At 44.1% G+C, this 15,035-nt stretch overlaps 1 protein-coding gene across 2 annotated transcripts in view; it reads left to right on the top strand.

Annotated features, from left to right (window-relative positions):
• Positions 1 to 11,966, top strand: part of plcb4b (phospholipase C, beta 4b) — a 68,345-nt gene extending 56,379 nt beyond the window's left edge. Inside the window, exons 25-40 of one of the 2 annotated variants that reach the window (XM_083934216.1) lie at positions 58 to 109; positions 647 to 749; positions 886 to 1,050; positions 2,762 to 2,966; positions 3,827 to 3,915; positions 4,107 to 4,263; positions 4,358 to 4,407; positions 5,108 to 5,173; positions 5,748 to 5,863; positions 6,112 to 6,187; positions 6,310 to 6,485; positions 6,675 to 6,776; positions 7,367 to 7,424; positions 7,816 to 7,902; positions 8,333 to 8,369; positions 9,074 to 11,966. In XM_083934216.1, the coding sequence (XP_083790342.1) occupies positions 58 to 109; positions 647 to 749; positions 886 to 1,050; positions 2,762 to 2,966; positions 3,827 to 3,915; positions 4,107 to 4,263; positions 4,358 to 4,407; positions 5,108 to 5,173; positions 5,748 to 5,863; positions 6,112 to 6,187; positions 6,310 to 6,485; positions 6,675 to 6,776; positions 7,367 to 7,424; positions 7,816 to 7,902; positions 8,333 to 8,369; positions 9,074 to 9,150 (1,616 nt within the window). In that variant the 3' untranslated portion in view covers positions 9,151 to 11,966. The remainder of the gene's footprint in view (positions 1 to 57; positions 110 to 646; positions 750 to 885; positions 1,051 to 2,761; positions 2,967 to 3,826; positions 3,916 to 4,106; positions 4,264 to 4,357; positions 4,408 to 5,107; positions 5,174 to 5,747; positions 5,864 to 6,111; positions 6,188 to 6,309; positions 6,486 to 6,674; positions 6,777 to 7,366; positions 7,425 to 7,815; positions 7,903 to 8,332; positions 8,370 to 9,073) is intronic. The other variant, XM_083934217.1, reaches the window with a different exon arrangement.
• Positions 11,967 to 15,035: the final 3,069 nt, after the last annotated feature.

The raw sequence follows: 15,035 nt of genomic DNA, 5'->3' as shown, positions 1-15,035 counted from the left end.
GCAGGTCATGGAGACATTTTCTCCTTCTCTCTCTCTCTCTCTCTCTCTCGCTCTCAGATCTGGCCATGCAGTTGAACCAGGGAAAGTATGAGTACAACGGCTCCTGCGGGTGAGAACGCCTCCTCTCTCCTGTCCTGAGCTCATTTCCATCCTTCGCGTCCCTCTCTTCTCCGCCCCTCTCCGAAGCTCATCAATTAAAGCTTGTCACATCTCATTAGCGGTTGCCATCAGCGACTGTAGCTACATTGTGCCCCGAGAGCCAATGAGTGCTTATGGGAAGCGGGCTCCTCTTAACCCGCCTCTGAAGCTCTCTGCAGTCATCTATCTCTTGCTTTCTCCATCACTGTCTCGGTCCCTCGGCACTAATACTGTCCCTGAGGGCACAGATTTTACTGCTAATGCTGGAAATCTCATATGTGGGAAGATCAGGGCTTTTGCAGACACTCATCATTACTAATGCCACTCTGCTGTGCCCCGGGTTAACACACACACACACACACCCACACACAAAGCCTTCGTACGTTCTTATTCCAGATTATTAGGATCATGTATTTTTATAACATCAGTGTTCCCGCATTAGATCTTAAGGTTAGATTGATTTTGTTGTGTGTGAAATGTCCTTATATTCATCTTGCGTGTGCACCAGGTACCTGCTGAAGCCTGACTTCATGCGGCGGTCAGACAGGATGTTTGACCCTTTCTCAGAGACGCCGGTGGATGGAGTCATCGCTGCAACCTGCAGTGTGCAGGTCAGGTCGTCTTCCCTTCAGTCAACAGCGAAAACTGTTAGAATGAATATCCATGAATACATTTACTCACTCACCCTGTTTTTATAAACATATATTTACAAAAAGAAGAATCACTATGTTGTCCTTTTCACTTTAGGTGTTCTCTGGACAGTTCCTGTCGGACAAGAAAATCGGCACATATGTTGAGGTTGACATGTACGGGCTGCCGACGGACACCATCCGGAAGGAGTTCCGCACGCGTATGGTGATGAACAATGGACTGAACCCGTTCTACAATGAGGAGCCCTTCGTCTTCAGAAAGGTAGCGAGGGGGCCAGGAACAGGGCTTGTGGATGAGATGAGGGAGGGAGCAGGGAGAAGACGTGAGGTAGAACAAAGGTGCTGCACCTGCAATGCTGTCTGCATTGTGATGACAGATGTGGTATTTGAACAGTAGGAGGAAAAGGAGGGGGATGGAGAACAGCCATGATTTGGATTAGAAGAAAAGGTCTCAGTGACAACGGAAGCCACTCATTCGGTCCTTACAGCAGGAAAGAGATGGAGGGAGGGAGGGAAGGAAAAGACAAATATAGCATGGTCGTACTAGTATGAGTAAAGATACAAGAAGAGGAAGATGAATAGAATGGTGGAAAATCAAGAAAAGACTAAACAGAGGAGGAGAAATAGAGGGAGTGATTTGGTATACTCTTGAAAATGTCATCATTTACAAAAGTATCACAATCCTAAAGGGAGACGGGGACAAGAGGAGGAAGGACGAGGCATCTACTGTAGTTTGGCCCACTGAGAGGAAGAAAGGGAAAAATCAAAGGACAGCAAGAAGAAAGGAACAAACAAGTCAATTAGGGATGGAGGAAGAGAGGGCAAGAAAAAAGGGAGAATGAAGGAGAGAGATTGGAGATAGAGAGTGAAAGAGAGAAGTGTGTGTGTAATAGTGCTGCTCTCAGCAGAATGAGGAGTCTCTCAGCCATGACTGTGACTCCAGCTTCCTAACACACACCATCAATCACAGCCTGCCGCAGTGCTGCTCTCCACACACACGCACACACACACACGCACACACACGCACACACACGCACACACACACACACACACACACACACACACACACACACACACACACACACACAGGCACACACAGGCACACACAGCAATCAGAGGGGCATCACAAGCATAGCGGCTGGCAAGACTCGTTCCTCACATCTACACACACAGATACAAATGCCCTCAAATACTGCCACACCTCTCGCGTGCATACACAGCACTGTCAAGATGACTCAGAGCGAACAATACACACCAGCAGTGCTCAGATACAGCACATCAGCAAGGCTACATTTGCGCAAGCACACACACACACACACACACACACACACACACACACACACACAAGCAGGCGCTCCCACCCATTCATCTCTAGGGAGTATTCTCTGGCCTTATCTCTTACCTTCCACTTCGTCTAGGTATTAATCATCCTCTCCGTTCACTTATCTCCGCACACAAGGCCAGTTAAAGCCCCCCCACCCCCACAAGCTCATCCACAAACACAGGACACACACACACACACACACACACACACACACACACACACACTTTGCTCCCTTCAAGTGTACTGGTTGTGCAGATGGCCTTGTCAGTAGTCAGATATGCTGTGTTGCTGCACTATCATACATGTCCCATATCACACTGAATGTCCCCTGGTAGATTCCCCTGTAGGTTCATCCCTGACCTTCCTCCTTAATGACGCTGTTCCTACCTTAGCTTCAGAGAGACCATTTTACTGCAATGGCTGCAAAATAGTTTGTTGTTTACCTTTCACAGCAGAATGAGTTAAGTAGACTTTCCACAGTTCCACAGGGCTGATGACCAACTCCTGACCAACTGTGACTTTTATTTTCTGTTGCACTTTTTGTCCTTACACCACTTTGCCTCCCCTGTTCCTCCACCAATCTTTTTTTTCCTTTATTCTGGCTCTTTCTCCCTCCCACCCTCTATTTCCCTTTACACCTCCCTCCTAGGTGATTTTACCGGATCTGGCAGTGTTGCGCATAGCCGTCTACGATGACAACAACAAGCTGATTGGCCAGCGCATCCTACCTCTGGACGGCCTGCAGGCTGGTTACCGTCACATCTCGCTGAGGAACGAGGGCAACAAGCCCCTGTCATTACCCACCATCTTCTGCCAAATCATCCTCAAGACCTACGTGCCCGACGGCTTCGGAGGTGAGGAGCAATGGAACATGCACGTACACTATAATTACAAAATGTTATTTGTAACGCTTTATGTTCTTTGATGTATAAATGCAGAGTTCCATGTTTGTTTCATACGGACATACTTGTTTAACGGCTCCGTTTATTCATAGCTGATAATAAAGTTGTTTCTGTAGCCTGTAGGGAGGGGAGAGAAAAAAGAAAGCCAGGCATCTCTCCCGCTCCCTTACTCTCTGCCTTGGGTTGGTTTGAATATTCAGAGTAATGGCATGGTGCAAATGATGATGACAGTGGATCTGCAGTTTAAAACAGGCAGAAGCATACAAATGAGCAGGACAATTGGAGTTGTCATTAAATAAAGCCTAAGGGCTTGCGCTTAAGAACCGTTACTGTAACCATTAGCTTTCTTCTGCAGATCTGCTGCCAGACGACACACAGCACTGTACGAGGAGCTCAAACTAAAAATACTTTCATAAAGAAACAAACAGCATTTTTTAAACAAGTTACGTGTAGATCCTACCCCAGTCTGGACTGGTATACTCTCTACGGGGTAATGAGGCAGTAGTTAATCATGCAAGAGTTATACAGTAGCTTTTGGGATAATTCTATAGTGACATCAATCTAACACACTTTGTTTACTGAATATTATTTTTATTACTATAGTCATAATAAATATTGCTAACTTGTTTTCTTAATTATTAACCTTACAGTCGTTTTGGTAGGCTTGGAATAAAAGTTTTGAGTGTGTCATAAGGGATATTTACATATTTAAATTATACAAATGGCAGAGAACAATCCTTCAACCCACCAGTTTCTCAATAAGTCTCTCTTTTCACTGTACGATACTAAATAAAATGTTTTGTGTGTTTCAGCAATTGTGGATGCCCTATCAGACCCAAAGAAGTTCTTGACCATAGCAGAAAAAAGAGCTGACCAGATGAAAGCATTGGGGATTGACACGGTATATACACACACACACACACACACACACACACACTTGGAGATTCAATTTGAGTTCAAATAAAATGCTGAGCTTCACACTGGTCTGAAGAATTGTGCCTGATTGACTGGGTACAAGCAGCGTTTACTCACATAGCTTAACGATTACAACAGTGTCCCTTACCGTCTGAATGAACCATTTCCCTTTTGTAGAATGACATAGCAGACGTTCCCAGTGGAAGCTCGAAGAACGACAAGAAGGGAAAGGGGAAAGGAGACACTGTGAAGGCCAACGTGACACCGCAGGCCAGCTCTGACATGGCCCAGACCTCCAACTCCGCCCAAAATAACACCGCAGAAACCAAGAAGGGTATATACTGACTTTAGACGTTTACATTACAAACGTGTACATAGGTACACTATGTGGACACGGAGTTAAACTTGACTTCTCTCTGCTGTTTCAGATAACGCACTCGTGCCTAATGTCAGCATTGATGAATTAAAACTAATGAAGGTTGGTAACCAAACTCCTTTCTCTTCAGTTACAGGGCCCCTATGAACATGTGGAAGAGTTATACAATACATAATAATGTAGTCAGTGTTAGTTCAAAAGGGGATTGTTAATTATCCCTGTAAGTACCAAGAAGTTATGCTTTTATGAGGTGTTTATCATGTACATAATGCAAAGTTACCAAGTCAAGTAAAAGTATTTACAAAGCAGGGGAGGTTATTTGGTATTTAGAGTTATTACTTAATTATATTGGTGTAATGTACTCATGAAAACCTAATGTGACTATCCCTTTAGTTAAACAATTTCACGTGTTCCACTTCAGTAGAGGTGAATACTAAACAGGAAGTGTATGACCATACCTTAATACTACTATAGTGTTATACATAATTATGGAATAATACAAATGAGGCATTATTACATAGTCACTACAGCTAAGTAGACGTCATTACAAGCACATAATATTGCACTACTTTTAAGAACTGTCTACTATTGTACAATAATTATGTCGTTATGTTCTCAATCACACACACACACACACACACAAACACATAGCACGGCCTGGCCAGCTGGGTCTGGACGTTAATGTTCATCGGAGCTGTGAGTTTCATTACCAGAACATGCTTATACCCTGCTAATATGTTCAAAGGCTTTGCTCAACGCGTCCTGCACCAGATCAGTAAATAACACTTCTCTCCCACTGCAGACGTACCTTAAATTGATTAAAAAGCAACAGAAGGAGCTCAACACTTTAAAGAAGAAACAGTCAAAGGTGGGTAATTGTTTTTAGTTCCGACCTGTCTGTTGGTAATGCAAAGAGGCTGCTGCTTATTCTGGACAGTCATTAATGCTCAGAGGGACAGAAAGAGAGCTTTCATCTTCCACTGACCACTGCTTCATCTCTGTATGAACACACACACACACACACACACACACACACACACACACAAATGCTGCCACATAATGAATGTTTTGCAAGAAATTAGACTTGCTAAAGATTTTCTTTGAGCAGAGCTACCCAAAAAGACCATGGACTCATTCATACTGGCTGATTAATTAGCATAGTGTTAGGGCTATTGCGTAACCCATGTATAATAGTACCATCGGACCCGTCTGTTGGCTGAATGAAGACAACCCCTGACTCATTACTCCATGTAGACAACAACAAATGAATGTTTTTAAAAGAATAATCACAGCTGCCTGCTTTGCTATGATATCTGTTTTAGGCTTAACTCTCATATCTCATATCATATATCATATATTCTCATTGAGGAGGTTGATACGGAGTTGGTACATGTTCAACTGCACTTCCACAGAATAAATACTTTATTTTTATTTTTTAATAGGATCAAAATACAATGCAGAAAGCCCACTGCACCCAGGTGGACAAGATGGTGTCTCAGCATGATAAGGAGAAGTCAACCCTGGAGAAACTACTAGAGAAAGCCATCAAGAAACGAGGGTAATTAAAAACTAGAGAAATAAACATGTTTGAATGTGTTGACATCATTGCATTGTAAGGTTCATTTATTCATTTTGACCAAATTGTCAGGTGAAAAATGATAATTCCGATATAACGAGCTGTTGGAAAACCAAATAATCACTTAGTTTGTGATCAATAAGAGGCCTTTTGAAAACCTCTCCCATCCTGTTGAATAGGACTTGGCATGTTATTAAATTGTCCCTCACATGTATGTGGTGTCCTCATAGGGAAAATAACTGCCAAGAGCTGAAGAAAGAGACCGAGGATAAGATCCAAACACTGATCGCTGATCATAAAGTCAAGGTAACACAAAACCACTATCCTTTCCACAAAGGTATTAGCTGTGAGGAGGGTAAGCGCTTCAGCTGAGGATAATTGACTGAGGTGTACACCTGTAATATATGTGTGTGTTTGTGTGTGTGCAGGTAAAGGACATAACAGCACAGCACACTAAAGAGTGGTCAGAGCTGATCAGTAGTCACAGCAGCGAGGAGCAGGAGATGAAGGACAGCCACGTCACGCAGCAGTGTGAACACCTCAAGAAACTCCTGACCACTGTCCAGGAGCAACAGACCATGCAGCTCAAACTCATCCATGAGCGGTGAGAGGCTCAAACACACACACACATCCAGATGAATATGCAAGCACCAATTTACTGTAGGTGACCAGATCAACAGGGCTGCAATCCTGTGAATAGCTAAACTAAAGCCCTAGTTGCCTAACTGTCGCTGTAAATGCCAGTGACCACGTTTATTCACAGTACATGTGGTTTCTTGTCCCACAATTTTAGGCAGAGCAAAGAGATGCGCGCCAACCAGGCCAAGAACTCCATGGAAAATAGTAAAGCCATCAGCCAGGACAAGTCCATAAAAAACAAAGCAGAGAGAGAGAGGTGGGTCACACATGTATCCATGTATTATCATCAAGCCTGTGAATGTTCTCATTTGTCCAGGTCGTCGTTATCCTCAAAGCAATTTCGGTCAAAAGCAACTGGACTTGGTTATTTGTCTAGGAAGACGTTTCACCTCTCATCCAAGAGGCTTCATCAGTTCATGTACGCATCTGACCAGGCTGGGACTGGACCAGGACCAGGACCAGGACCAGGACCAGGACCAGTCTGGGACTGGTCCAACTAACGACGGTCGTTGGCACTTGGAGCACAAAGGGTTCCAGTGACATCATCGGCCTTGTGAGAGGTTAAATACCTGGATCTCACACCAGTTAGTTGGACCAGTCCCAGCCTGGTCCTGGTCCTGGTCCAGTCCCAGCCTGGTCAGATGCGTACATGAACTGAGGAAGCCTCTTGAAAACGTCTTCCTAGACAAATAACCAAGCCCAGTTGCTTTTGACTTAAATAGCTATGGGGACATGTATTATCGTGTACTCATTTAGCAGTCAGGTGACTTGGCTCTTGAATTAAGTTGTGATTGTGATGATTGTTTTGTCACACTTGTAACACTTGTAATGGTTTGTGCTATTTAGGAGAGTGCGAGAGTTAAACAGCAGCAACACCAAGAAGTTCCTGGATGAGAGGAAGAGGGTAGGTTGTGAACAATGAATGGATATAAAACAGTATTTGCTGTTAGTGTTTACAGTATATTAAGAACATAAACTGTTTTGCAAAATTAGTTGTTTTTGATATTGTATAGTTAATCAGCGTCATGTGACACAATCCTGTCGTGACAACCGATGTGTGTGGAGATCAGTAGTACAAATATAATACAGGGGAGAGCAAGAGAGCGATTATTCAAAAACACACAGAGGAGGAATCTAAAGTAACGTGGTTGGGCTGATTTTTTTATTTGTTTTGCCAAACACAAAAATGAAACAAATCCATACCTTGGCTCTCACATCAAGACAAGCCGATTCTTTCAGCGGTGTTATTTATAGTAGTAAACCATCACTGAATGGTCATAATGTTTTGTGTGCAGCTGGCCATGAAGCATCAGAAGGAGATGGAGCAGCTACAGAAAAACCAGAGAGAACAGTTGGAGAAACTGGAGAAGTTCAATGAGCAGGTAGGACAAAGGAAACAAACCCAACATGGTCGGCACAATTTGACTGCCAATAAACTTGAGAAGAAATGACTAAAAGATAACTGCCATGTCTGCCATCAGACTCGTCATCGGCTCACTGCCATTCTCCATCTCAAATGCCCAACGTTTAAATGTCGATATCACAGTTGATCGTGTTCATTTAAGTGTGGGAAGCCGAAAATTGTGATTTTGATTAATTGTGCAGCCCTACTCTGTAGTAAAGTGTGTGCCCTACATCCATAAAGTTTGCACTACAAATAGTAGAAACTATAAAAAAGTATAGTTCACTTTGCAGATTAAGGCCTTGTATCTCCATCTTTGCATTTTAGTTTACCACCTGCCACACTCCACTACCTGTACATGTCTGCACATATCCATTTGTTTTTAATATGATTTGCTTCTTCCGGCACAGCTTTTGAAATCACACCATGCAAACAAACAGGTTCAAGGTAGGCATCTCCATCTCACTCGACTCTACCTCTGACACCACCTTTCTGTCCGTGCATCGCTTAGTGATCATGTTTCCTTCCATCTCTTCTACCTCTCACTTTGACATTGTCTCGGTTCCCCGTTGAGCCTAAAGGCCTAAAGTCTGTGAGCTCCTGCTGTTTAAATGACTACTAACGTGGGAAATGAAACAGTACACAACAGGTCTTACTTTAAAGAGATTACAAGATTTAAAAGAAGAAAAAAAGAAAGATTCATTTGTCTTTGTGTTGCTAAATCCCATTCCCACATTTGCAGTCTGCAGCTCTCTGGGTGGCAGCGGTGCCAACGAGCAGCTTGAGTCATTTATCACCATGACTCACCAGCTATTACTAAGCAAAAAAAAGCTAGCTCCCAACCTGCCTCGCTCTTCTTTCACTCCAGCTCATAATCATTTGCTTTCATAGTATGTGACAGTGTCCCACTGCACACATTTTGTGGCGACGACTACACGTCATTCCTACTAAGCATGTGGTTTATATTACCTGCTGAAGTATGCAAGGAAATGCAGCTGCCACATGGGATTATTGCGGAGGTAGAAAGTGATTTTTCTTACAGATAAACCGATGAGCAATAACGTTAAGAACTTACAAGATTGTACTTGGGTATTCAGTGTGACATTTAGTTTTTGTGTCTAAGTTTGTCTGTGTTTTCCATCTCCTTGAAGGCCAAGGACATGCAGCAGATGGTGAAGTTGGAGGAGGAGATGGACCGCAGACCTGCCACGGTGGTGTGAGCGACTGAGGGCCAGGCATTACCACACACACGTACACTCATATACACACACATACACACACACACGCAGGTGCAGGAACACTCCACCGCAGATAACCCTCAACAAATGGACATTAACCCTGCCTACATCCCTGTCTCTGTAATTGTCCGCCATGTTCACAGACAAACACACCGTAGCTCCCCGCCCCCCCACCACCACCGCTCGGTTTCTGCACCCTCACCCCACTCACTAACTTTATACCACTGAGACAACGGTGCTTATCACTGTTTGACGAGGGGTTGAACCACTTATCGAGAGAGGAAATGTTCCCTCGGAAGCAAAGCAACACAGAATCGGAAGTATCCCTTCCTCCACTGTACATAGATCTAAATTTTCTATCACCTCCAATGTTCTCTGCACAGGCAAACATAGGCTGCAGCTACACACACACGCACATGCACACACACACACATAGGAGGTGGATATCCATTCCCTTTGACTTGTTTTTTTCCTTGCTTTAAAAATCGGTACCTGACTGACCGCTCCAGAGAGAGCGTGGAAGAGGGGAGAGGAATATGTATAAGATTTTATGTCTTTTCAGCACAAAAGAATAAACTTTGTGAAATACACTGTACGCTACACACCAGTCCTGTCCTGAGCACTTTGTATGTGATAGGCCATCATAATGTGGAAAATGTAGCAGTGCACTACTGTAGGTTTTCTGTATTTCAATAAGAATGTATTTAAAAAAAGAAGAATAATCACTGTATGAAGGAGTGGCAAACCCCCCTGTGTCACCTATTCCAACAATGCAAGTTGTGTGACTTCACAAAGACGTATTTCTGACTTTTTGTTGTTCAACAATGTTACAGCCAACTATAAAAAGGCTTATTATCTTACGGAGTCAGAAGACTATAAAGGGATCACAATGGATGGACGTTTACTTGGATTATGGCAGATCTCCCAGTCAAATTTTAAGTTAAGTTGAATGATTAGGAAATAACCAATATATTGTGTAACTGCTGTTCTTAGTTTTACTTGAAAATAACATGTGAGAGTCACCTTGTACAGTTGTGCTCAATCATCACAAGTTTACACCTGCAAAACTCAACGTTTTATACTCCTAATTTTGGGTTCAAAATCATGTAAACTACTATGCAAAAAAACAAAAAACATGATTCTCTCAAAGTTTAAGGTGTACAAAATACAGAAAATCAGTCAGGACATTGGCCAAAGTAAGTAAAAAGGGTAAAAACCTTACAGTAATGGTAACCAAACTCTGGTTGCTCTTTTAAAGTGGTGGTAGAATTGTTTGATCACTAAGGCAACTAATTGAAAATATGAGGATTTAAAAAAAAAGGGGGGGACTTCTACCAGTAAGTCAAAGGCTAAACTGGATTAATTGGGTCTTTGCATTAAGGAGATTTGCACTTGAGACTCTTGTGAAACTGTGCCAACTCTATAATACACTGGTAACAAAACGACTCCAATCTTGGCAGCGCATTAATTCTGCTGTAATACGGTACATTGTGTTAATTGACCAGCCCGTCGCCATCGGACGAGAACTCTGGCAGGCAGGAGTCAAAGCCGCCTCGTCTTGTCAGTGTTGTTGAAGCGAAGTGCTCCCTTAATAGCTTCCTGACTGCACGTTAGCAACCTCAGCTTGTAATCCTCATCGTTTCCCTGCTCGTCTTCGGTCGGGAGATATCAGACTGAATCATTCGAACAGATTCGTTACAAAACCTGTGATATGGCTGCCACACACTTCCCACACCAGGGATTTCAGAGAAGGCCTGTAACCCTCTGTGTCCCACACCGGTTCCCCTCTTGCTTGTTACGGGACTACAGATGGGCACGAGGAAGCACTTCTGTCCTGGTGACACTGCCGGACAAAAAGCCACCGCAGAGAGAGAAACATAATATGAAGTGATGCTATGAAGTAATCCTGTAGTATTCGTGCACATATGATAATGCCAGGCATGCACATTGCATGGCATACCACTAACAGAGATCCACCAAAAGCCAGGATAATGATATGACAACACATAAAAAAACACGGGGATGGAAGCACCTCGGCGTATTTTGGCCTTCTTAAAAGACGTGTTCTGTATCGTTCTGCTGTTACACACGTAGGGAAGACGGGAGGTTCTTGTATATACTGGAATGTATGTCGTTTGATTTACTTTTTGACCAGTTGTGTTCTGTCATACAAGGGCTCGGGAATAAGAGTGGGACTGTTGGATGTTGGGGAAAGACATTTATCAACCACTGGGTTCTCTTGTTTGTTCTTTGTTTCCCAGTCTGCCCTTACTGCACCACACAACGCAGTACGAAGCTCTCACCACATATCTAGTGCAGAGATAAAACGAGTAAAAAGTGCTTTTAAATTTTATTCCATCGCTTTCAAATGTGCCACTCAGTGTCTGTTAGGATGGTAAAGTTATTTTACGAATGATAAAATGCCAAATTAAGGGGTTATTTATATGAAGATATATATAAATAAATGAATAAATATATTATATATATATTATATATAATGTGTAGTTTTAAATTATTCTGTTTGTTAGAGGCTTTTTTTGCACTAGTTGAATGTTTCCGTTGTGTGACTCCATGTAACCTTTGGCTCTAGTTTGTCAGAAGAAAAAAAAAAAGCCGATTATTTTTGCAGAGCAGGTCACTGATTTGATTTCCTCCCTTTCTACTGTATCTCCTCTCTGTTTTCTATTTGAACTGTAGCTTGTCGACGAACCATTCTGTGCGTGTTTTTGTATTTATATTGTATTGTTGAACTTAAAGCAATGAAAATACCGTTGTTATCCAGCTCCTTTAATACTGTTTTATAGTATGTGTACCAATAAATCCAGGTGTAAAATGGGACAGAACCAAATGGCTCTTTTGTGTTGTAGTTGTGGACCCTTGTTTTTTGAGCATATTCCTCCTGTTTGACCTTTGGGGGTCACCATTTATTATCTAATCTAGATAATAAAAGGTGGGGTTTGGGGTTGGATGGAGATGGGGATTTAAAAAACTTAAAGCACCTTATGTAACTTAACAGCACCACCAATTATTTCAGCCTGGTCTCACTAAAAGGCGTGTGAATGACACGCTATTTCTCTTAAGCCATCTCGCGTATAATTACAACGCATGTCCTGTTTTTTGCGTGTCATTTCACGCCATGTAGTCTCAATTGACTTGTATAGTGCAGAGATGGCGTTGACATTTTACGCAGAAATGTCATTGAGGGAAAACCCACGTGTTCGTATTTCTCCGCTACTTTCCGGAGAAATACGAAGTGGTGGAGCTTTCTGTCAGAGGGTTGTTTTTAAATCAATATTTCATGTGAAGGAAGGCTGAAATAACGGGCGTGAAATGCCCTAACCCTAACCCTAACCCCTAACCCAGACCCTAACCCCAACCCTAACCCTAACCCTGGGGAACAACGGGCGTTAAATGACACGCGAGAAGCCTAATATGCGTAGACATGCACGCGAAAAGTCATGCAAGTCATGAAAAGTGGCGTGCTATTTATACGCCCTCCCATGAGACCACGTTGATTATTTAATTATGAAGTTTCATCTTTTAGTTGACTCATTAAAACCTAATTCTAGTGCCCAACACTCTAAACTGGTAACCCCTCCGGTCTGTTCCCTTCTGATATCTGATCACTGGGTCTTGAAAATGTCTCCTGTGGGATCAAACTGTCTGGAGGCAACATTTGTTGTGCGCCCTCAGACCGTCCGCGCACTTGTATTCTAAACAATGCCCACTGCTGTCTAATCACATTCAACAAGTGCATGGTGCATTCAGGTCCCGCGTCCACTCCAAAACCCGGGCGGCTCCGAGGCTGGAGACTCTAATTGTCATTATAAGTTAAGTATTTCCATTAGAAAGAGGAACAAAGCGCGGTCATTATGTTTGCGTTGCCCGGCAACTCCGTGGCTTCCCCCTTCACTATATAACGGAGCGGTGGTGGGTTCGTTTTGTCAGCACTCGTTTGGGGGGAGAGGTTTCCAAAACGGCTCCACGTTAAAGAAAGATGACGTTTCTCCGATAGGTTTTTGACCCGTTTCGCAATCATGCTCAAGGCTCAGGGGAAGTTCGATGGGCAAACGGGCACGAAGATCCTCCTGGAGGCGATGTCCAAGGATAAAGTCCACCTGGCCAGGTTCGTGTTGGACGCGCTGGATGGGGGGATTGTGGACTCCAGAACAGAGGGCGCTCAGACCCCCCTCATCTCCTCCGTCCTGCTGCCTGATAGTCAGACTCGGTGCAAGTTTGCGGAGCTTCTGCTACAGAGAGGGGCCAATGTCAACTGCCAGGACGGCAACGGGCGCACGGCGCTCAGTTACGCATGTGAGAAGGGCTACCTGGATGCTGTGAAGAACCTGGTCCGAAACAATGCAGACCCGGAGATTGTGGACGCCTGGGGGAACTCTGCGCTCATGTACGCCGCAGTAGCCGGCCACTTCCCTGTGGTTGAGTTTTTAGTGAAAGCTTTCAAGAGGCTAGGTCTGCAGATAGACAGGCAGAATAAAGTTGGCAACTCTGCCGTTGAGGTGGCTAAGTTTCTCGGTCACACAGAGTGCTTCTTTGCGCTCACTAGCTCCAGGAAGGCCCGTGAGGCTGAGCGAGGCGCTCGGCGAAACGCGCCGCCTAGACTTAGTTTGGGATGTGATGTAAATGATGACAGGTCTGAGTGGAGAGTTGGGCATTTAGTGGGTAAACTTGAGGACCTCAAAACGTGCCATCATGCAGATTGTCTTTCGGATCGAAATTGCACTTGGCTACCAAGGTCTCGGGTAAATCAGAGGCGGTTGCCATCGATGGACTCTATAGAGGAGTTTGAAAGAGAGAGTGGCGGCTCCTCCTCGCCTCCACATGAGCTGTCCTTCTCCGAAGTCCTAACCCCCAAACCCCCTCCGCGGACTGCCGACGATTCCTTCAACTCTAAGCATCCTAACACCGGGGGTGATCACCTCCCCCCTCTTAAACAGAGTTGTGAGGTTAAAAAAACAATTTTCTTCTCGCCCCGGCCCAGCAGAACCCCCTCCAAACCCGGCGCGCCCTCTGCCCTGGGCATCTTACTGTCTCCCATCCTTGCCGACAAAAGTGACACTGAACAAGGGACAGAAAAATCAAAAATGTTTGATTTCGGTGTGCGCAGTTTTGACGCCAGCTACTACCAGAAAAGATCTAGTCTGCCGACCAGTCTCCTCAGCCCCACACCTCCGGAGCGCACACTGGTGCCCGTGCGTAAATACCGAACCATGAAAGGGGGCGAAGCGTCTCCGTGCGAGGCTGAACCTCTTCCGTTCACCGCGCCAGCTGCTTCAACCACGACTTTCTCGATGTTGAGCAACAAGCTCTTACGCCGGTTTACTTCCCCGGAGTCTAAAAAAGGCACGAAAGAGTCGGAGGAGAGTCAAACGGTGACTTCGGGGCGGATGCCGCGATCAAAAACCTTTCCTCAATGCACAAAACATCCCCAGGTGGACAGCACGCCCAGCATGGACAGCATCAGCTCCGTCAAGTGCGAGTTTGGCATTCTGAAATAAAATAAAAAATCCCCCCAAAAAACAAGTGCGTCGCGCGTAAAAAGAGTTTTGAACGTTCTCCGCCACTAATCATTTAGACATAGTTACGTCGGAGAGGTTATCTGTTGCACTCAATCACCCTATTTTTCTGAATTAATCTTTAAAATGTGTGTTGTGATGCTCAAATATCTTGTCTGCAAGTGATCAGAGCATCCAACAGCGTCTATGTCTTCTCTTTACTTTTAACAACAGAGCAGTGAGACTACATCCGCCCTGCAAAAGTTTCTGCCATTTTACATCCGGACGCTATAAACCGCAGAATAGAGGAGGTAAAACGAACCTAAATGGGTTTTTCTTTTAAAAACTACGACCCAACATCC

The sequence above is a fragment of the Echiichthys vipera genome (genome assembly GCF_963691815.1).
Source record: "Echiichthys vipera genome assembly, chromosome: 19".
NCBI classification, from domain to species: domain Eukaryota; kingdom Metazoa; phylum Chordata; class Actinopteri; order Perciformes; family Trachinidae; genus Echiichthys; species Echiichthys vipera.
This window is presented reverse-complemented; position numbering and strand designations above follow the sequence as displayed.